Source organism: Salmo salar, chromosome ssa24, assembly GCF_905237065.1.
Source record: "Salmo salar chromosome ssa24, Ssal_v3.1, whole genome shotgun sequence".
In the NCBI taxonomy this organism is placed as follows: Eukaryota; Metazoa; Chordata; class Actinopteri; order Salmoniformes; family Salmonidae; genus Salmo; species Salmo salar.
The window spans coordinates 23,942,122-23,964,847 of record NC_059465.1 but is presented as its reverse complement, the minus strand read 5'-3'; the positions used below and the strand labels follow the sequence as shown (position 1 = coordinate 23,964,847).

Below are 22,726 nucleotides of genomic sequence, written 5' to 3'. Positions count from 1 at the left end.
CAATAAAAGCCTCACTTTTATTCCATAGACTGGGATCCGCACTACACAGCTGTTGCAAGAATGCATTTTCACTGGCTGTCCACTGGTTTCAAAAACAATGATTGACAAGCAGTAGTGGGTTCAAATACACATTTAGATTTGTGAACAGCCATCCACAACAACCACAATCCGTAAAGCGCACATAGCTCAATGAGAGAGCAGCAGTTCACATCAATGCGCTATGTAGATATCAATAATAAGTGATATCCGTATCACAGTAGACTACACTACTGCTGTCATCCTGATACCTCCAAGCTAAACTTTTAGTCAAATTGGATAATCTTTGGATGCCGACGGCAGTCGCACCATTGGAAGACATAGCTTAGACTGTAGCCTACAAAAGCCGATTCCTGCTCTTTTCCCGCGATCCATAAAACACATTTGGTGTGTCATCATAGTGGTCTCTGACTTGTGGTCAGACTCGCTCAGATGGAACAAACTTACATTTGCGCCTTTTTCAGTGTTGATTTGAATGTCATTAAGAAAACAAACATCCTTTCTGAATTTAAAAGTAATCCTCGAAGTAATCATCTAGTTTTTCAAAAGTATCTGTAATCTGATTACAATAGTTTTGCTGGGAACGTAACGGATTACAGTTATCGTTTTCTGTAATCCCTTACTTGTAACAGATTACATGTAATCCATTACTCTCCAACCCTGTCAAGGAACACATGAAAGCCAGAAGAGACATAATCAAAAGAACCTGAAAAGGCCTTGTTCATTAGCTCCAGAACAAAATCAACCTTTAGCAGGAGAGTGAACAAATGGAAGTGCTTTAATATGGGTCATGGAAACAGACCATTTAGTATTATGGCTGTCTGTCTCGAATGGTGCAGTTCCACCCTTTCAAAACAGATTTAATGTATATGCCACCTAGTGGATCAAATGCTAAAGGATGTACATCAATCAGATAGTAGATCATTTATGTATGAATACTCTGCTTGTTTGTAGAATCCATAGACCGTAGGTAGAATCTAATAATAATTGAATAATTTATATTTTATAAAAATGATCTAATAAAACACAGTGATCAATAACTGAGGTGGGTGACCTCTACACAGCCTGTACGGTGCTTGTTTTCCTTTATTTTTTGGGGGGACACCTGATGAATGTTTGTAGATTTAGGTACTTTCTCCAACAATTCGTCGTCTAGATAAGACACTCTCAATATTTCTATTACTTTACATATAGCCTAGCTGTATACCTTTTATATTTTAATGTAGGCCTATTTTATTGACAGAAGCTTGACATTATTTTCTTCAGTTCAAAGTATCGAATGTGCGGAGTGATTCATAAATAGGCTCCCGTCCCCAGTCCCCAATACTGTAAACTGGAAGGAAAAAAGTGCTATGACAACAGGTGCACAATGTAGGTCCGTGGGAGGCAGCTTTCCGTGCAGGTAAGAGAAAATTCGAAATAAAAAACATTGCAACATATTCTCGATTAAAAGAAAAGCGCGATAAAAATGTGCTCAAGACTAGCAAAACATGTAAAAGATCACGAATTACAATAACATTGTAGCTACAGGTGAATCGCCATCTCTCCATCACCTGTCAGGGCGTGTTTCAATGGTTAGGACCAGATGATAAAATCTCTAACGAGTAGTCAGTCTACCATCACATTTATGCATATTATCGTGTCGCATAGAACAATGTTTATTTTGTTTTACATGTTATATAAATATTTTCAGCATGGCGTGTAATATAGGCTATTGCGTATGTCGTATGTTCAATAGACCTACTGTTTACGTTTTCAGGTGTGGTGAATGTAATGGAAAACAACCATCAGGTAAATCACGGAGAAAAACATCCTCAGCACTGGAGGAGCTGCAAGTTGATCGTAGACCCCGCGTTGAAGAATGGGTTTTATAAAGTGTATCGTTACGATGGGCAACATTTCAACATGCCAGTGAGTAAATTTAATTTTGGATTTTTACATCTAGTTGTGTTAGGCCACTTGTTGAACGTTATTACAGATACTGTAGCCCTTGACCAGGGGCGAAAATCTGATATCAACTTTGGAGGGGACAATTACATGAAATTTTCCCAAGAGCAATTCCTGAGGGGGACACCAAAAGTAGTGCTGTAACACATAGCCTACATTGTAATATGGTAAATGTATATTGAGGAACCAAAGAAATAAGGTGTTTGCCGTACTCCTAACTACCGGTACCCAAAACTACACAACTAATCACAACAGCAATACCATTGCCTTTAACAAATCTTAGTTCAGTCACCAGTTTAAGTTGAGAGTGGGGGTATCCATGGCATCTTCCAATTATGTTCCTATTTTACAAGTCCAAAAAATTGAGAACCTTTCATAATGTTGCCAAACAAAGACTCAACAAACTTACCTGAGACTCCCTGTCTCTGCCAGTCTGTCCCTGCATATCTGTCCCCAACTCTGCTGTCTGTGTGCCATCTGTTGCCTGCTCTTCCTAATGACATCATTGTGAAACATTTCCATTAGAATTTCATTTCTTTCTTATGAACATTTTATCAACTAGTCTTTGAGATATTAGGCTACTAGGGTTCTTACTATGCGTTTTGGTGTACTGAAAAATACTCTGATGTCCGCCTTTTATTTTTCTGCCATTTTTCTACCTGGCTGGCTGGCTGGCTACACACACACACAGTGTGTAGGTTATTTACAGTAGGAGATGGGCTTCTATCATCTTCAATCATTCTATTTGGGCTTCGATCTAAAAGGTAGCTAGCAAATGTGAAACGGATTAAAATGACAAGAGTTGACAGCTGTATGAGTTCCCCATTTACACAACATATGCTGCAACCTTTTGTAATTTTAATAGTTTGTTTCATATTGGCTGGCTTCCAACAATAGCTGAATTTGCAAAGCTAGCGAGCACCAATTCCGTTTCAGTGGTGTTTGCTATAATCTTTGCTACCCGGGTTAAATAAAGGTGAAATAAAATAAATAAATAAAAGTTCACTTGTGACAATTTAGCTTTTGCAACGAGACCATTAAATATATTTAAGACAATGGAAGAAGAGAGTGTAGTTCTGTTCAGTTTGGATTTCAGTTTATCGCTAACCTTATCACAGGGACTTTCAAGCACTAACTTACATCATCTGCATGCTGATTCCATCTTTGACGACGCCACATAAATGGAATAGGTACTAGCTAGCTTAATAGTTAATATTTGCGCGCTAGCTCTGCATATTCAGCTAGTGTGTGTGCGCGATTGACTGGATTAAGCTCACGTCAGTTACGTGCATTGAGTGCCTTTCAGACAGTAGATACGACCTCTCTGTTACCTAGCAAGCTAAGGAACTGGCAGTGGATCAAACCATTGTGAGGCAAAGGGTGGGGGGGGGGGGGTTGCAATCTTTTGAAACTTAAAAACGCGCTATTAAGTGTCTATAATCAGCACAATTGCTTTCATTGCGTATTATTAATATAATTTAAATTATATAGTTATGTTTCAGTGATATATTGGGGGGGACAAATCATATTTTTCCCAGGATGGGGGGGTCGTGTCCCCCCCGTCCCCCCCGGGATTTCCGCCCCTGCCCTTGACCTAAACTTTCTTTTGACAACACACCTTTTTTCTGTTCCCACATGAGTGTTCTTACCTCCTTGATGTATACTGTATCAGGTTCAGGACTTAGGGGCATTTCCTGTGGATACTGTCCGCGATCCCAGAATCTGTCGTCTTTGGACCAAATTCAGAGACACTGACCTGCTGGTCCCCAAATTTAAGGTAACACCTCATTTTCTGCGATGACGTCATGTGAAATGCAATCTTAGATGGATAATAATCATTGTTTACCAACTGACAGTCTGTTATCTGATTAATGTTTATAGATTGATGAATGCTATGTCGGCCCTCCCAAGGAAGTGACATTTGCCAGGTTAAATGACAATGTAAGGGAGGGTTTCTTGACTGACATGTGCATAAAGTACGGACAGATTGAGGAAGTGGAAATCTTATATAATCCTAAAAACAAGAAGCATTTAGGAATTGCTAAAGTCATCTTCGACACAGTCAAGGCTGCAAAGGACACTGTGGAACACCTTCATGACACCTCTGTCATGGGGAACATTATCCACGTGGAACTTGATCCAAAGGGTAGGTTAATATAATAGATTGATAATTGAAAATAGGCTTAATTACACATACATAACTAATGTCAATACATGTGATAATAGATTATGATTTTCAATTGGCTTTTGGGTGGTGATCCATCTGACTCTAATAATTTTTTAGGTAAAAACAGAATGCGGTACTTCCATCTTCTTGTTAGTGGACTCTACACCCCTTGGACATTGCCACTGGGCAGTGATGAGCACACCCTCCAACGCCTAACTGAGAGATTGCAGGTAATATAGTTTTACTGCTCTACTGTTCTAATGTGTTCCATTTCTAGTTCTTCGACAGACAGAATTCAATCTTATGTTTATTACTGCTCATTAAAATCAAATCAAATTGTATTAGTCACATGTGCCAAATACAACAGGTGTAGACCTTACAGTGAAATGCTTACTTACGAGCCCCTAACCAACAATGCAGTTTAAAAAAATACGGATAAGAATAAGAAATAAAGGTAACAAGTAAATAAAGAGCAGCAGTAAAATAACAATAGCGAGACTATATACAGGGGGGTACCGGTACAGAGGCAATGTGCGGGGGCACCGGTTAGTTGAGGTAATATGTACATGTAGCCAGAGTTATTAAAGTGACTATGCATAGATGATAACAACAGAGAGTAGCAGCGGTGTAAAATGGGGGGGGGGGGGCAATGCAAATAGTCTGGGTAGCCATTGATTAGATGTTCAGGAGTCTTATGGCTTGGGGGTAGAAGCTGTTTAGAAGCCTCTTGGACCTAGACTTGGCACTCCGGTACCGCTTGCCATGCGGTAGCAGAGAGAACAGTCTATGACTAAGGTAGCTGGAGTCTTTGACAATTTTTAGGGCCTTCCTCTGACACCGCCTGGTATAGAGGACCTGGATGGCAGGAAGCTTGGCCCCAGTGATGTACTGGGCCGTTCGCATTACCCTCTGTAGTGCCTTACAGTCGGAGGACGAGCAGTTGCCATACCAGGCAGTGAAGCAACCAGTCAGGATGCTCTCGATGGTGCAGATGAAGAACCATTTGAGGGTTCTACAGGACCCATGATCTGAGGACCCATGCCAAATATTTTCAGTCTCTTGAGGGAGAATAGGTTTGGTGTTGGTGTGCTTGGACCATGTTAGTTTGTTGGTGATGTGGACACCAAGGAAATTGAAGCTCTCAACCTGCTCCACTGCAGCACCATCGATGAGAATGGGGCTGTGCTCGGTCTTGTTTTTCCTGTAGTCCACAATCATCTCCTTTGTCTTGATCACGTTGAGGGAGAGGTTGTTGCCCTGGCACCACACGGCCAGGTCTCTGACCTCCTCCCCATAGGCTGTCTCGTCGGTGTCGGTGATCAGGCCTACCACTGTTGTGTCATCTGCAAACTTAATGATGGTGTTGGAGTCGTGCCTGGCCGTGCAATCATGACTGAACAGGGAGTACAGGAGGGGACTGAGCACGCACCCCTGAGGGGCCCCTGTGTTGAGGATCAGCGTGACGGATATGTTGTTACCCTTACCACCTGGGGGCGGCCCATCAGGAATTCCAGGATCCAGTTGCAGAGGGAGGTGTTTTGTCCCAGGGTCCTTAGCTTATTGATGAGCTTTGAGGGAACTATGGTGTTGAGCGCTGAGCTGTAGTCAATGAATAGCGTTCTCACATAGGTGTTCCTTTTGTCCAGGTGGGAAAGGGCAGTGTGGAGTGCAATCGAGATTGCATCATCTGTGGATCTGTTGGGGCAGTATGCAAATTGGGGTGGGTCTAGGGTTTCTGGGATAATGGCGTTGATGTGAGCCATGACCAGCCTTTCAAAGCACTTCATGGCTACAGATGTGAGTGCTACGGGTCGGTAGTTATTTAGGCAGGTTACCTTAGTGTTCTTGGGCACAAGCACTATGGTGGTCTGCTTAAAACATGTTGGTATTACAGACTCCGACAGGGAGAGGTTGAAATGTCAGTGAAGAAACTTGCCAGTTGGTCAGCCCATGCTCGCAGTACATGTCCTGGTAATCCGTCTGGCCCTGCAGCCTTGTGAATGTTGACCTGTTTAAAGGTCTTACTCACATCGGCTGCGAAGTGCGTGATCGCACAGTCTTCCAGAACAGCTGGTGCTCTCATGCATGTTTCAGTGTTATTTGCCTCGAAGCGACCATAGAAGTAGTTTAGCTCATCTGGTAGGCACATGTCACTTGGCAGCTCTCGACTGTGTTTCCCTTTGTAGACTGTAATGGTTTGCAAGCCCTGCCACATCCGACGAGCGTCAGAGCCGGTGTAGTACAGTTCATTTGCATTTACATTTTAGTCATTTAGCAGACGGTCTTATCCAGAGCGAGTTACAGTAGTGAATGCATACATTTCATACATTTTTTCTCCGTACTGGTCCCCCGTGGGAATCGAACCCACAACCCTGGCGTTGCAAACACCATGCTCAACCAACTGAGCCACACGGGACATTTGATCTTAGTCCTGTATTGACATTTTGCCTGTTTGATGGTTCGTCGGAGGGCATAGCGGGATTTCTTATAACCTTCCGGGTTAGAGTCACGCTCCTTGAAAGCGGCAGCTCTAGCCTTTAGCTCATTGTGGATGTTGCCAGTAATCAATCCATGGCTTCTGGTTGGGGTATGTACGTGCGGTCACTGTGGGGACGACGTCATCGATGCACTTATTGATGAAGCCAATGACTGATCTGGTGTACTCCTCAATGCCATTGGAGGAATCCCGGAACATATTCCAGTCTGTGCTAGCAAAAAAGTCCAGTAGCTTAGCATCTGCTTCATCTGACCGCTTTTTTTATTTATCTAGTCACTGGTGCTTCCTGCTTTAATTTTTGCTTGTAAGCAGGAATCAGGAGGATAGAATTATGGTCAGATTTGCAAAATGGGTGGCGACGAAGAGCTTTGTATGTGTCTTTGTGAGCGGAGTAAAGGTGGTCCTGAGTTTTTTTCCCTCTGGTTGCACATTTAACATGCTGATAGAAATGAGGTAAAACGGATTTAAGTTTCCCAGCATTAAAGTCCCCGGCTACTAGGAGCGCCGCCTCTGGGTGAACGTTTTCTTGTTTGCTTATGGCGGAATACAGCTCATTCAATGCTGTCTTAGTCTGTGGTGGTATGTAAACAGCTACGAACAATACAGATGAAAACTCTCTAGGTAGATAGTGTTGTCTACAGCTTATGATGAGATACTCTACCTCAGGCGAGCAATAGCTCAAAAACAACTTAGAAAAGTTGTTTTTGGTTATGGTGATGTGAGTAGACTCGGCTGAGGCAATGTGAGATGCTTCATTGCTTCATTTTAGCCACTTTGTTTTGTTTCCTCCATCTTCAGGACAGCAAACCTCTGCAGAAACTGACTGATGGGAGTTCATCATTGACAAGGTCTATTTCCAGTCCCACCAGCGTGGCTACACCTCTCTCCCTAGACACAGCCTACTCCAGTATCTGGCAGGACACACCGGGCAGCTTTGGGCAGACACCCCTCTCTCAGGGCACCCCTCATACCCCCTGCCTGTCTGGGACCCCCCTCTCTCAGGACTCTTGCTACTCTAGCCAGCACACTACCCCAGTCCACCAAGTCACTCAGGGTGAACATTCCTCATACGGTGCTCACAGACGCTTGAGGCGCGATGTCTGCTATCGTCAACCAGGGAGACCTTATATGAGATCCCACCATCAGAGCTCAGAGCTGAGCTCTCTCCTCAAACACCTCCAACCTCACCGTCCTCTCCAGCCCCAAACCCAGGTTGCTGGCAGCAGCTACAAGTCTTCCTTCTTCTGGTATCAGAACCGCCTGCCCTCGGCTGATGATAACCCTGCCACAGAGCCTCGTCTCCACCTCTCCCTTCCTGAACAGGAGTCCTGGAGGGTGCCCTCTCTACCTCCTGCCTCTGAGGCTTTCCCTCTGAGCAGCAGCTCTGCCAGTGCCACAAGTATGAATGTGGTGCCTCTGAGGGAGAGACCCCAGTCTCCCCCTTCTGGACCCGATGCGGGCCTTATAGATCCGCCCCCTTCCCCTCCCAATAACTCTCCTGGAAGCCCCATCCCAGAGGCAGAGAGCCACAGCCTGGACTCACGCATTGAGATGCTTCTCAGCAAGACTCAGAGTTCCTGCCTCCCTCTACATGGTGAAAGGAGTTTGGATGCTGAAGTGCACTCTCAGGACAGCCCTGTTTCCCCAGTCTCCCCTGTCTCGATGTACTCTCCTGAGTCTGACCACACCCCAGCCCGTAGTGGATCTCCCGTGAACTGTACCCACCCCACAACCAGTGATGGTCTGGAGGATGTCAGTCCCACTCCCCTCCCTGAGTGGGAAGGAGACGAGTCCCTTCCAGGGATGCCTTCTCTAATATGGACCTCACAGCCCCCCTGCCCCCCTGGGACACTCTCTCTCACTCAAAGGGAGAGAAGTAAAGGAACAGAGATGGACCATGCAGATCAGACAACCTCTAGTGAAAAGTATATGGGACGGGCCCTCCATTCCTTATCATTTTCTCAGGTATTGGAGAAAATAGAGAGTATGAATACATTGATATGTTTAACGAGATTTAACAAGCAACATCATAGATAAAGAATTAGGGACAGATTTCTTGCATTGCACATTGGGGAGCGGGTTACAATCTATTCATTTTACATTTCTTTCACAGGGTCTCCATTTGCCAGGGGAAGATAAGGACATCTCAAATGCGGGGCAATCTGGAATGTCGAATCCCAAAAGCCATTGTTCCAAGAGCATCACAGTCAACTCCTTCATTCCCTCCTTGCGACAGCCTCTTCCAATCTCCTCTCTCAATCACCTTGCTCCAATCCCTCCCTACAATCCTCACTCTTCAGTTCCCTCTTCCAATCCTCCCCCACCAATCACCCACTCCAACCACCCCATTCGATTCTCTCCCTCCAACCCTCACCCTCAAATCCCCCCTTCCATCCATCCCATTCCAGCTCCTCTTTCTATTCCAGTCCCACCTCCAAGATTCCATCTACTTCCTCCACACATTCCTCCCCCTCTCACTGTCCTTGGGCCTCCTCCAATTATGGCAGCCCCTCCCCCTGTCCTACATCCAGTTTACACATTTCCCTTGAATACGCTGCACACTGTGCATATGGACAAGGTGAATGGTCTGCCTGGGTGTGGCAGTGTGCCAGTGTCTTTTACTGGGCAACCTTGGCCCCTGCCTCCCTTCATGCCCACCTTCAACCCCTCTGTGCCCCCACCCGGCTACCTGCCTCTGCAGGAGGACCCTCATAAGGCCAGAGTGGAAAAAGTGCTGGCAGTTATTACGGAGGAGCTTAAGTCCATCGTGAAGAGAGACATCAACCGTAAAATGGTTGAGGGGGTAGCCTTCAGGGCGTTTGATGAGTGGTGGGATGGCCAGGAGCAGAAAGCTAAGGTGAGCTACTACCTAGTTGAAGTTCAGTATAGTTGAAGATACAGAACTCTTCTACACCACAGCAAAAGTATCTGTTTTGATACTTGTGGTTTGTTGCTATAATGTTTATAATGCTTCTTCATTTTGTCATTTTTCAGATTGCTGTAACTCTTGTGAGTGCCAGAGAGGGTAGAGTGGAGGTGAGGACCAAACCAAGAGACTCCCTAAGACAGAACATTGGCCCGCGTGGTGCCACCAACCTGCCTTCCTTCAAGGTAGGCTTCTGCTGCTGCTACTAAACGTATCATGAAGGAGCTCTAACAAGGTACAGTGTGACTGTGTCTGTGGAGGTGATTATCATGATGATCGTGACTTGTGTTCATGTGTAGGTAAAGAAGAAAGAGTCCGATGATCCAACTGCCTCAGAGGACCCCAAAGGAAAGTGTCCTTACACACCTGTTAATGATGCGCATGAGAGTGCTGGTTAGTGCTGTGCATTCGGACAAGGCAACATATTTACTCCCCAGTACGATTTCAATTGGTCTTACAATGAAAATATTGTGAATGCTTAGCACGCTTTCTTTCTCTTTCCCCTCAGAGCTGGAGAGTAATATAACGAATCACACATTGGACAGGTCCCCAAAAACTGGAAGTATTCCAGCTGTGAGGCGAAGACATGCAAGGCCACTGGAGCTGGACAGTGAGGGGGAAGAGGAGAGCGGAGAGAAAGAGGGGGAGCCAACAAGAGGCGAAGAGGAGGATACTGTGGCAGCAGACAAGGTTCCCCAACGCCAGGTACACCAGAGGTTTCCAGCTGTCAATCAACTGCAATACTGAAATGTCAAATGTATTTCATCAAATTATATGTTTAAGTTGCATTAACCAGTTTATTTTTTTTTCAGCAGAGGGATGAAGATGATGACAGTGAACAAAAAGAGGAAGAAGTGGACGATGATGAAGATGATGGGGTCTTCTCTAAAGTTACACGAGGATTACAGTCTCCAAATGAGGGTAATGTTTAAGAAGCTTTGAGTTTTTGTCTTAAGGGGTTTTAACAGTTGCTTAATAAATCTACTTCAATAAATCTGTTACACGTACTGAAATGCACATTATTGTTTTGTCATTTACCAGAAGTTGCTAGGGTAAGCCTCTCAGAGGTAGAGTCTTACTCCTCAGAAGACAGTGAATACCTCTCAGAGTCTGACTCCTCTGACTCCTCCTTTGAGGAAAGTGAAGACTTCTCAGACTATGACTCCAGTTCTAACCAGGAGACAGAGGAAGAGGAGGAGACAGATGGAGATGCTGATGAGGTCAACAGGGAGGTAGAGTGTGTGGTGTTGTCATCAGATGAGGAGGAGATGGATCTGGAGCCCCCGGCCACACCCTCAGCCCCTCTTACCCCAGGCACAGAGCTGGACCTACTGGATGGGTCAGAGCCGGTCCTGAGGGATCAGCCTGGGGAGGAGAAGTACTCAGTCTGTCTGACTCGAGATGTCTTTGGGCGCACCAGCAGCACAAGCCGACCTGACCCAGGGATGGAGCTCCTGTCCAGTGAGCACCACCATGATCTCCAGGCCCCCTCACCCATAGGACTGCCAGGTAGATTTTAAAGACATGCATGTATTGGTAAATAATAATAAAAGTGCTCTTCAATAACAACTCTTATGTATGCATTTTAAGCCTGACAGCAATTACAGGGATTAGATTCAACAAAACAGAGTGTTTGTTTTCCTCTACCAGCAGTGGTGGAGCCTGATTTTGCAGTGGAGATAGATAGCCCTGAATGGAGCGTTGAGTCACCAGATAACGTGGAGAACCTCCGGCCTCTCACCCCTACTGGCTCTCTGGGGGACAGCGACTCAGACCTGCTGTTCAAGAGCAAACCAACCCCCCCTGCTGTGGAGGAGGTGGAACTGCCACACACTCCTGGTCGGGGAGCAGAGGCCCTCCTTGAGAGTGAGGAGGACTCTATGGACCACCTCCTCTCCCGCTCCCCCACAGACAGTGAGCCTTTGTCCCAGAGCCACCCCACTCATCCCCCTGCCTTAGCCTCGTACCCAACATACGAGGACATGCCCAAAACACCAGGCAGAGATGAGAGGGGTCTATGGAATCCCCTTACCACCTGGAGGGTGCCAGTGACACCGGGTAGGGAGACGGGCCTCACAGAGGGAGGCCCGGGGTTTAGTCCCACTCCCTGTAGCCCTTTCCCCCTCCCCTCCATGTCCACCGGCCTCTACATCAGGACCCCACGAACCCCTGGGAGGGACTTCATCCCAACCAAGAGAACACACAGGAATACCACCGTTATGTTGGCCTCTTCACAGAGGATTAATGGTGCTCCTTTATCCTGTGATGAAATGCTTACAGACTCACCTGTTCTAGCTTCTTCTCCTAGCAGCCTGTCTGAGTCATCAGCAGAGACTCCTGGCCATGGGTGTGTGTGGCTTAATCCTAATCCTGGGTCCCAGAGGAAGATACCCCTGCAGGGCCTGGAGAAATGGTCAGGGCTGACAGATGTGGAGAACCAGAGAGAGATGTTGAAGTGCTCCTGGAGGAGGGTACAACCAAGAATGAGGCGGAAGATGAGGCGGAGGATGAAGCGGAGGATGAGGCGATGGCAAAGGATGAGGTCAGTGCAGAGAGCCATGCCCTCTGTCTTTTCGGCCAGTCCCTGTCGTCGGTCACGAAGTGAGGAGATGACTGTCCTCCACAGTGTCTGGAAGGATGGCCTGGATGAGGAGGATTCCAAGCTGCTGCAGGTCACCTATGACAGGCTGCTACAGCAGGACAATGGCTTCAGCTGGCTCAGTGACACTCTCTGGGTCCCCCACCCTCATATCCTTTACTACAGAGCTGTTATTACCATACTGTCACTGGACTCTGATACACTAATGGGATCTCAACTGTTATTGTGTATGTTTTAGAATTCATTTCTTATAGACTAACTGTTGCACATTGACATTAATTAAGAATTGCATACATATTCCTCTATACATCAGTGAATTATTGTCTAGTTCCCTTGACCCCTTTGCACTCACCAGAGTCTTGACGGAGAAGAGGAAGGAGCTCAATGGTTGGATGTGGGACCATGTGACAGGATCTGCCCGCAGCGAGGGCTTTTACAAAATCAGCAAGAATGACAAAATAAAATACCTCAACAGCAAGTGTTTGACTACAGACCAGCCCCCTGCAGACACCCAGGTATTCAGAGAGGAACAGCTCTTCCCCCATGTTAACGTATGCCGTACCTGATAATTGACAGCTTTGATAATGGACTATATTTAATTTCTGCAGGGGGTGAGTCTTTCAGCCCAGCCGCACCCTTCCCTGCGGTCTGGGTCTGAGTTCAGGTCTGAACAACGGCGTCTGCTCTCCTCCTTCAGCTGTGACAGTGACCTGCTCAGGTTTAACCAGCTTAAGGTCAGTCAACCACTCATCTGTGCCCAGACAGACAGTACAGTTCAGTGTATCTCTCTGCAGACGACATGAGGCTTTAGTCACAGACGATATTCCTGTGTTTCAGTTCCGCAAGAAGAGGATTCGTTTCTGCCGCAGTCACATCCATGACTGGGGCCTGTTTGCCCTGGAGCCCATAGCAGCAGATGAGATGGTGATTGAGTATGTGGGCCAGTGCATCAGACAGGTGAGACACAGACTGGGCCACAGTACACAGTAAATAGGTAGGACAATAAGGGACATGAAGTAAGGGGCACAGCAGACTGGTGTAACATTTTGATACATATTCATTTACATGTACATTTCATCTAGAGCTAATTCTTAACTGAGTGACTTGTGTGAATGGGCACGCCACCCCTCTCCTCAGGTGATTGCAGATATGCGGGAGAAGCGCTATGAAGATGAGGGGATTGGGAGCAGCTACCTGTTCCGGGTCGATCAGGATACCATCATCGACGCCACTAAATATGGGAACTTGGCCAGATTTATCAACCACAGCTGCAATGTGAGTGGTATATGGTCTATGGAAATGTTTTGCATTTCAGAACTATTGTGTTGTAAATGGTTTGATTTATAGTACTGATAATTTATTAAACATTTTGGAAACAGATACAATGGTCGGACTATCACACATAGGGGTTGCAAATGGAGGGTATATTACTGGAAACGTTCAAAGTTGACCAGTAAAATACCAGATTTTTTTTGGCATCGTTCAATCTAGCACAAGACACCTAGTGGCTCTTTTTGGGTACTTCAGATTATTACAGGTGTCTAATTCAAATCAAATCAAATTTTATTAGTCATATGCGCCGAATACAACAGGTGTAGACCTTACAGTGAAATGCTTACTTACGAGCCCCCAACCAACAATGCCGTTTCCAAAAATACGGATACGAATAAGAAATAAAAGTAACAAGTAATTAAAGAGCAGCAGTAAAATAACAATAGCGAGACTATATACAGGGGGGTACCAGTTCAGAGTCAATGTGCGGGGGCACCGGTTAGTTGAGGTAATATGTACATGTAGGTAGAGTTATTGAAGTGACTATGCATAGATGACAACAACAGAGAGTCGCAGCGGTGTAACGAGGGGGTTGGGGGGCAATGCAAATAGTCTAGGTAGCCATTTGATTAGATGTTCAGGAGTCTTATGGCTTGGGGGTAGAAGCTGTTTAGAAGCCTCTGGACCTAGACTTGGCGCTCCGGGTACCGCTTGCCGTGCGGTAGCAGAGAGAACAGTCTATGACTAGGGTGGCTGGAGTCTTTGACAATTTTTAGAGCCTTCCTCTGACACCGCCTGGTATAGAGGACCTGGATGGCAGGCAGCTTAGCCCCAGTGATGTACTGGGCCATTCACACTACCCTCTGTAGTGCCTTGCGGTCGGAGGCCGAGCAGTTACCATACCAGGCAGTGAATCAACCAGTCAGGATGTTCTCGATGGTGCAGCTGTAGAACCTTTTGAGGATCTGAGGACCCATGCCAAATCTTTTCAGTGCATTTTAATTATCTCTGGTCCTCTGTGTGTTCAATTAATTAAATAATTGATTAAATAATTAAAAAGATGAATGCTGTAAAACATTATCCTAAATATTTACCATCAACTTAGTTAATACCATTGGTGTTTAATATAAAGTTTTCAGCATGGAATATCCTTTATATTTTTTACAGACTTATTTATTTTACTATGTCAATATGTGTTTATTGTAAATGTTTTGGCGTCAAACTGCTGGCAGTTGTGAAAAAAGTCAATAGTTGGAAGAGTTTCAGAGTTCATTGAAAATAATGGCATTGTTGATTAGATGCTTTTTTCATTAATTACGATATTTTCTCTTTAGCCATATGTTATATCCACTACACACTCATGGACAATATGGACATGAATACTACACATTAATACATTTTTCAAAAGTTATTCAGGTATAAATTACCAAAGTTATAATAGATTGCCATAGATTTTCTGTTAATGACCAAAATAACTGAATATTCCAGTAACTTTGGTAAATTACCGGTAGCTTTGCAACTCTAATCACACTGATGACTTAGTAACAATTTTTCTCTCTTCAGCCTAATTGCTATGCAAAAATAATCACAGTGAAATCCCAGAAGAAGATAGTGATCTACTCCCGGCAGCCCATCAGTGTCAATGAGGAGATCACGTATGATTACAAGTTCCCCATCGAGGATGAGAAGATTCCCTGTCTGTGTGGAGCAGAGAACTGCCAGGGCTCCCTCAACTGAACTCTGAACCCTTATCTCCAGCCCCCCTCTCAAGCACTAACTCCTGACTGTCCTGCTGCCTTATAGTTCCTGACATAGGAAAAATAATACCTCCCTTTCCAACCAAGGTTCATGAAGAGTGGAGCAAGCTGAAGATTCAAAAATGTTCAGCAACTCTTGGGCAGACAATTGAAGTTCCTTTAAAAGAAAGTTATTTATTGTTAAAACAGTTTGTGGAAAAACCACACACCCCCTGCACCAGGGATGTGCGCTGTTCTCCTCTCTCTTAAAAATACTATACAGGATGGGGTATGATATTGCCTTGCCCTGTAGAGGTGATTTCTTGTGTAAATGTGTACATGATGAGTTAAATGTTTTCATTCATGAGAGCTAATGAAGATGTATTCAGCTTGTGTCAAGCATTTTACTAAGTTATTTTGGTAATTGTTCTCTCAGGTTGGTTGTTTTAGGCAGAGTGGTCACTATATTTATAAATTATTTGGTTCATTATGTCTTTTTCATAAGTTCTCTCTCGCACAGACAAACAAACACTGTGAATGAGGAAGGAGTCACAATGCAGTTGTATTTTTTATTACACACACTTAAAAATGTATGCTGAAAGTATCCAAAGTAAAAAAGGTTACGAGAGCAATTGGGGGAATCACAATGAACAAGTAAAGTGTAAAAAATACTTTTAGTTCATTGAAAGGATACAATAAACTGACATGTTGTCATTGTGCATCTTATTGAGTCATATGTTGTGGTTTATTACTTCCTTCCACTTAAATAGGATTTTTTTCCAGAAGGCAAATAAGGCAATGTGAAGCTAAGACAACAGAGTTAATGTCATACTTAAAAATTGCTTGTTAATACCAGATTTGATAGCATAGCTGGCTCAAATCTAATGATGATGTCTGCTCTTTTGCTGTTGCTTTGGATTGTACATCAACATATTTGATCATACTTTGATAGTCACAAAAATGTGTTTTCTAAGCCCAAAACAAATACACAGCCTTCGGAAAGTTGTCACACTCTTTGACTTTTTCCATATTTTGTTGTGTTACAGCCTGAATTTATTACATTTAGATGTTGTGTCACTGGCCACACACAATACCCCATAATGTCAAAGTGGAATTATGTTTTTAGAAATGTTTACAAATGTATTAAAAATGTAAAGCTGAAATGTCTTGAGTCAATAAGTATTCAACCCATTTGTTATGGCAAGCCTAAATATGTTCAGGAGTAGAACTTAGTAGAACTTGCTTAAGAAGTCACATAGTAAGCTGCATGGCCTCAGTCTAAGTGCAATAATACTGTTTAACATGACTTTTAAATGACTACCTCATCTCTCACATACAATTATCTGTAAGGTCCCTCAGTCGAGCAGTGAATTTCAAACACAGATTCAACCAGGGAAGTTTTCCAATGTGTCGCAAAGAAGGGCAACTATTGGAAGATGGGTAAAAACAAAACAAAAAAAGCAGACATTGAATATCCCTTTGAGCGTGGTGAAGTTATTAATTACACTTCGGATGGTGTATCAATACACCCAGTCACTACAAAGATTCAGGCGTCTTTCCTAACTCAGTTGCCAGAGAGGAAGAAAACCGCTTAGGGATTTCACCATGAGGCCAATGGTGACTTTAAAACAGTTACAGAGTTTAATGGCTGTGATAGGACTGAGGATGGATCAACAACATTGTAGTTACTCCGCAATACTAACCTAAATGACAGAGTGAAAAGAAGGACGCCTGTACAAAATATAAATATTCCAAAACATGCATCCTGTTTGCAATGAAGCACTAACGTAAAACTGCAAAAAATGTAGCAAAGAAATGTACTTTATGTCCTGAATACAAAGCGTTATGTTTGGGGCAAATCCAACACATCACTGAGTACCACTCTTCATATTTTCAAGCATGGTGGTTGCTGCATCATGTTATGAGTATGCTTGTCATCGGCAAGGACTAAGGAGTTTTTTAGGATAAAAAGGAACGTAATAGAGCTAAGCATAGGCAAAATCCTAGAGGAAAATCTGGTTCAGTCTGCTTTCCAACAGACACTGGGAGACAAATTCACCTTTCAGCAGGACAATAACCTAAAAAACAATGCCAAATATACACTGGAGTTGCTTACCTAGACGACATTGAATGTTCCTGAGTGACTTAGTTACAGTTTTGACTTTAAATCGACTTGAAAATCTATGGCAAGACTTGAAAATGGCTGTCTAGCAGTGATCAACAACCAACTTGACAGAGGTTGAAGAATTAAAAAAATAATAATATACAAATATTGTGCAATCCAGTTGTGCAAAGCTCTTAGAGACCCAGAAATACTCACAGCTGTAATCGCTGCCAAATGTGATTCTAACATTCTTATGTAAATTAGATATTTCTGTGTTTCATTTTTAATACATTTTCAAAAATGTCTATAAACATGTTTGTAGCCGGGTGACAATTTTTTCTTTATTTAATCCATTTTGAATTCAGGCTGTAACACAACAAAATGTGGAATAAGTCAAGGGGTATGAATACTTTCTGAAATCACTGTATTTAAAATTGGCATCAAGTAAAATATATTTTTTATGTTATTTTAGCGTCACTATATTATTTGAATAATTAACAATCATTCCTACCTTTGACTCCAGAAGGCATGTCAATCATAATTTAAATTTGAATAGTGTGTGCATAGAGCAGCAATTTATCCATCAAAGTCATTCAACTAGATTCTGGTTCACCTCAGATATAAATTGTTGAACAAATTATTTTCAATATTTCTAAATTAAATGTAAGCTTCAGAGATAATAGACATTATATCAATCGTGTAAATCAGAGAGGTACATCAAATTTGGTTAGACACGCCATTAGGGGTCAGGATAGTCAAGTTCCCTCTAGCGTTCTGGTCTGCCTCGATGGCCTCGAAAAGAGCCTTGAAGTTGCCTGCACCAAAGCCCTAGGAAGAGTACAAAGACATGTTTTCACATAGTTTTCAGTCTAAATGTAGATCTGGAAATCAATCTTTATCATCATTACATACTGTAAATTGTTTAAATACACTAACAAAGTCCTAAAATCAAACTGGTTATATATTGTTTAATTGGTAAGGCTATCTGAAATCTCCTGCTCCTCTCACCTGATGGTTGTGTCTCTGAATGACCTCCAGGAACACTGTGGGACGGTCCTGAACAGGCTTGGTGAAGATCTGGAGCAGGTAGCCGTTGTCATCAAAATCCACTAAGATCTTCAGCTCCTGTCAGAGCAATAGGACATAAGAGTGCTTGTCTGGCTCAGTAGCTAAGAACCTACCATAGAAGTTCAAATGAACTGAATTATCATTATAATGCAAATAACCATCAGGTATTTAGATAATTGAAATATAATAAATCATTGAAACATTTATTAAAACATCAGAGAAAATTGTGTCTCTGACCTCCAGAATGTCCAGGTCCTCAGTGACCCTGACTTGCGATTGTTGGAGATTCTTTCTCAGCAGCTGGTAGTAGGTGTCTGGCACACACATAAACTCCATGCCACGCTCCTTCAGGTTACGGATCTACAACAAAGAGAATATACTAACCACACCAATCTTTCAGTCTTCCATCTTCCATTAATGTGTATGTAAAAGTAATCAGGTTGAGCTTAGCCTTAATGTGTGAAAAGACTTACTGCGGTGATGATGTCTGATGTGTTCATGGCGATGTGCTGGACACCTGGGCCACCATAGTACTCCACATACTCCTGCTAAGTCCAAGTTCTACTCATTACTTTTTTTGTAATGCTGAGTTTTTGAAAGGTACAGTACTGAATATGTGTATGGATGACAATGGCATGTCTGTTACGTTGGTAAACACCTCTTTACATAGTTCATATATTATATATTGAATAACATGGCGATGACTTGCCTGGATCTGGGACTTGCGTTTACCCATGGCTGGCTCATTAATGGGCATCTTCACTGTCTCTTCATAATTGGCCACAACAATGGAGCGTAGTGCACTGAAGTCTGTCTGCAGCTGCTTGTCGTCTACTGACCAGAACCGGTGGAAGAGCAGGTTTTTCTGGTACCTATGGAAACAAAACCTACTCCTCAGGAACCCCTGTGTGTTGGATGGACAGGTGAGAGACCACAATATATCTATCCTACAGCCCTCTTCCCTTCAGAGATCAAACCCATCCCTGTTTTTTTTTATTTTTTTTATCTCAGAGCTGCATGGTGGAGCTCTAACTGACTCCAGATGTGGGGACCCCCAGGGACCCAGCTCAAAAACTGTCAAGTCATAGTAGCATCTGGCCTATGCCAAACAGCCTGGGTTACATAATACTGACACCTCCCCCATCCTCCCATTGCTGTTTTTTTATACTGCATTCAGTGTGTGGTAGAAGAACTCTGATGTTCATGGATGTTTTTGTCTGGAATAAAATGTACAGGCCAGTGTGTGTGTTAATACATCCCTGTGCCCTAGGCTAGGCTTACCATTCCACTACAGGCACCATCTCATCATCCGGCTGGTTCCCCACAACATGGTCAATGAAGTTCAGTAATCCACTGGGTCTGTAACGTTAGATAAGGCCTCACAGTGATGTCAACTGTTTAACTGAAACAGTCACTCGATTTCTGTCTTGTTTACAATGGTCTGAAAAGAGCACTCTCATCTCTAACACCAGATAAAATTGTTCATACTCACAGCTTGGCCAACAAGGGGTCCCGGTGGAGAGGAGTATGGAACCCTGGGAGGAACAGCCCATTGTAGGCAGTCCTCTCCACAAATGTGTGTGTGGTGTCCCCATACTATAGAGATATAAGAGAAAATCCAAAATCTTGAGCATACTGTAAATCTACTTTTCGGCACTCAGTTTCACCAGATATTGATAGACTTACCGTCTGAAGAACAGCTAGTTTTACCCTGCCATATTTGTCCTCCAGTACATACGGCTCTTTCACTATGATGGCACCACGCTCTCTGGCTTTCTGAAGAGTATAATAGACAGATAAACATCTGCATGTGATGAAGATCAAGGAAGATTAAAAAATAATAATATTTTCAATAAATCAAAGAAAACGATTACAATCCAACAAAATATTTTTAACCCATCTCATTAGGAAAAAGGTATTCTCCTCATTCCAGAAAGAGCAGTGATATTGGTTTAAATGGTAAGCCTGCTATGGTACCTGCACAAGGTAATCACAGTTCTCCACAGTGAATGCAATATCCTTGGCTCCATCCCCATGTTTGACCAAATGCTCCCCCATTTCTGAATAAAGGAGATGGATAAAAGTATACTCAAATCGGAGTGAGTGAAGTAGCACACTAGTCAGTGACAGCCAATCTCATCATATCTAACGACATGAAGGATGACATTTTTGTGTCATACTGTACCTTTGTTTGCAGGATTGAGGGCAGATGCGAATACATAAATAATCTGTGAAAGAAAAAGAGCCAAAAAGTTACATGGTGTACAACCAAGGACCTCCATCACTTGTATCAAGTTACCTCACTATTATAAACATGTGCCATAATGAATTCAGAATGCCAACTCTGCCCACCTTGTCTTGTTTGACCACATGGGACACCACATCACGGCAGCCTGTCTCTAAACCCTGGTAGGCCAACGGTTCAAATCCAAGCTTGTTACAATAGTAAGATGCTGCCTGTTGAAACAGGAAGAAAAAACACTATTGCCACTCACAATCAATCGCCAAGCAATACAATATTTGTACATTTACTATCAGGCTAGAAATCTTAATAACCGTTCTATAGTATGTTGTGAACAGTAAAGGACTGTGGTGGTAGTGCCACCTCCTGGTGATGGTGTGGAAAACCTACAGCTTCTGGATCAAATTAAGAGCAGGGAGAATGGTGGGGTCTACTCTGAGGTTTCATGCCTAATTCCCCCACCCCTTAAGAGAGCCAATAGCCACCCCTCAGTGAACACTCCTTTAACTTGGAGAACGTTCAGGAAAATATTTACCACATGCAAAAAAAGTGAAAAACAACCATAATAGCATATGATTCTCATACCTGTTTGGCATTTCCAACCCAGAATGTGATGTGGTCGAAACAGACGAACTTGCCGTGGTCGTGCTATGAACAAATCCAAAACAATTTAATACCGGTATGTAAGGGGGGGGACACTTAGCATCAGCCCATTCATTCATTTATGACATAGCAATTACAAATTCTTAGATAATATAATAATATTCTTAAATATTATTGCGCATTTAAACATATTGGTAGGCAATTTACACATTTTAAATACATTTTTAAGTTTCTCAACTACTGAATCATACTTTGAACTTGTTGAAAGTCCTAATAATAATTATGTGGTCATTTAAATGTCTATGGGCAATTCAAAAATACGAGTAACTAAAGGACTAACCTTTTCACCTCTGTCCATGTAGGTAGTCTAAATAGATAGATACAAAACATTACACATCAGCATTAACGTTAAAGACCGTTCTTTCAATAGCTCAAAAATCTTGTCATGTGAAATTGAAATAAGATATTGAATAAGACAATTTTCGAGGAAATATATATTTTATCTTACCATCTTGTACCCTTAGCCTTTCAACTGCTTGAAAAGAAAATCAGTACAATAAAGTTGAGTGTTTAAACGTTCAGAATCAAGTTCGAACTTCCACGCCCCCGGTGTTCGAGGAGGAGGAGAGTGGGAGAGAAAGAGAAAGATAGAGAAGAACAGTGATGCTCACTTTAGCTTACACAATCATGTCGCATCATAATATACATAAACAAATAATAGTTATCGAACGCTTGACTCTGCATAGAGCTTTGAAGACATTTTATACCGAAAGTTTATATTAGGTGAATCTCATAACTTATAGGTGTGTACATCACATATAATATCAAATAATATCAGAAAAGCACGGACTTACCTTCTCTACTCAAACACCCAAATTCTTATGTTATATTTCAAACTGAAATGCAAAGACACAGACATAATGCACTCCCAACCATTTCAACAGTCAGGCCATGTGTTTGTATTTAGTCTCGAGAGGAGGTTCACTCATTGAGGTTTCCTATTGGCTGTTCGTTGGGAAGTATGTTGGAGTCAGTCATCCACAATTTTGACATGAAACAAGTTTATGCTTATTGTGGACCATTGCAGTAATTACTATTGGTAGGCTACAATAGCCCCCCTCCCCTTTTCACAATCAGTGGCCTAATCTGTTAATAAATTAGTAGGCCTAATGAATGTATGAGAAAGTGTTTTATACCTCTTGCATCATTCTTTATAAATCCTTTATCATCAACATTTGTATGAAAATGGTTCTTCCAGAGATGTTTCATTGATCTATTGGTGTGTGTGAATACAATGTACTTTTGCCCAATGTGCCAATATTGACAGCTCGCACAACTGATTTACTTAGTAGTGAATATGACACACTACAACACAACAGTTCTTCTCCTCAAGTGACCTAATAGTCTCAAAATGGGATGGGAATAACTTGTTTAGATTCCTGCATAAATGGGGACACCATGTAACCCTAGTGTGTAAATGTAATGGGAAGGCTGCTGAAAAATGTATTATTCCTACAGAAGATGACATT

General features: G+C 42.9%; 2 protein-coding genes across 7 annotated transcripts; one reads left to right on the top strand and one right to left on the bottom strand.

The window, feature by feature from the left end:
* Positions 1 to 1,804: 1,804 nt before the first annotated feature.
* On the top strand, positions 1,805 to 15,406 carry LOC106585338 (histone-lysine N-methyltransferase SETD1B). Its single transcript, XM_045706622.1, has 17 exons — positions 1,805 to 1,947; positions 3,662 to 3,760; positions 3,865 to 4,129; positions 4,268 to 4,380; positions 7,446 to 8,612; positions 8,761 to 9,504; positions 9,642 to 9,758; positions 9,873 to 9,966; positions 10,082 to 10,278; positions 10,386 to 10,494; positions 10,615 to 11,082; positions 11,224 to 12,355; positions 12,528 to 12,687; positions 12,781 to 12,906; positions 13,010 to 13,129; positions 13,310 to 13,447; positions 15,008 to 15,406. The coding sequence occupies exons 1-17, from the start codon at positions 1,810 to 1,812 to the stop codon at positions 15,179 to 15,181; spliced, it is 5,361 nt and encodes a 1,786-aa protein (XP_045562578.1). The 5' UTR covers positions 1,805 to 1,809; the 3' UTR covers positions 15,182 to 15,406.
* A 2,193-nt stretch (positions 15,407 to 17,599) lies between these two features.
* Positions 17,600 to 22,181, bottom strand: LOC106585509 (4-hydroxyphenylpyruvate dioxygenase). Of its 6 annotated transcripts, none has more exons than XM_014171792.2 (15): positions 22,052 to 22,181; positions 21,706 to 21,792; positions 21,538 to 21,564; positions 21,180 to 21,242; positions 20,705 to 20,833; positions 20,538 to 20,580; positions 20,330 to 20,412; positions 20,039 to 20,128; positions 19,845 to 19,948; positions 19,634 to 19,711; positions 19,062 to 19,224; positions 18,826 to 18,897; positions 18,590 to 18,712; positions 18,293 to 18,409; positions 17,600 to 18,112 (listed from the first exon to the last, which is right to left on the bottom strand). In XM_014171792.2, the coding sequence occupies exons 2-15, from the start codon at positions 21,706 to 21,708 to the stop codon at positions 18,002 to 18,004; spliced, it is 1,206 nt and encodes a 401-aa protein (XP_014027267.1). In that variant the 5' UTR covers positions 21,709 to 21,792; positions 22,052 to 22,181; the 3' UTR covers positions 17,600 to 18,001. The 6 variants fall into 6 exon arrangements, with proteins under 6 accessions (XP_014027267.1, XP_045563029.1, XP_014027266.1 ...); XM_045707073.1 differs by having other exon boundaries at positions 20,705 to 20,809; XM_014171791.2 differs by having other exon boundaries at positions 21,706 to 21,732.
* Positions 22,182 to 22,726: the final 545 nt, after the last annotated feature.

What these genes read in the sequence shown, in the direction of transcription:
- LOC106585338 (XM_045706622.1), top strand. Translation starts at nt 1,810, where the DNA reads ATGGAAAACAACCATCAGGTAAATCACGGAGAAAAACATCCTCAGCAC. An exon ending in TGCTGGTCCCCAAATTTAAG is followed by an intron (nt 3,761 to 3,864) that starts GTAACACCTCAT and finishes TAATGTTTATAG; the next exon opens with ATTGATGAATGCTATGTCGG. An exon ending in TGATGCGCATGAGAGTGCTG is followed by an intron (nt 9,967 to 10,081) that starts GTTAGTGCTGTG and finishes CTTTCCCCTCAG; the next exon opens with AGCTGGAGAGTAATATAACG.
- LOC106585509 (XM_014171792.2), bottom strand. An exon ending in GGGTTGGAAATGCCAAACAG is followed by an intron (nt 20,834 to 21,179) that starts GTATGAGAATCA and finishes GAGTGGCAATAG; the next exon opens with TGTTTTTTCTTCCTGTTTCA. An exon ending in ATGGTGCCTGTAGTGGAATG is followed by an intron (nt 19,225 to 19,633) that starts GTAAGCCTAGCC and finishes TTGTTTCCATAG; the next exon opens with GTACCAGAAAAACCTGCTCT.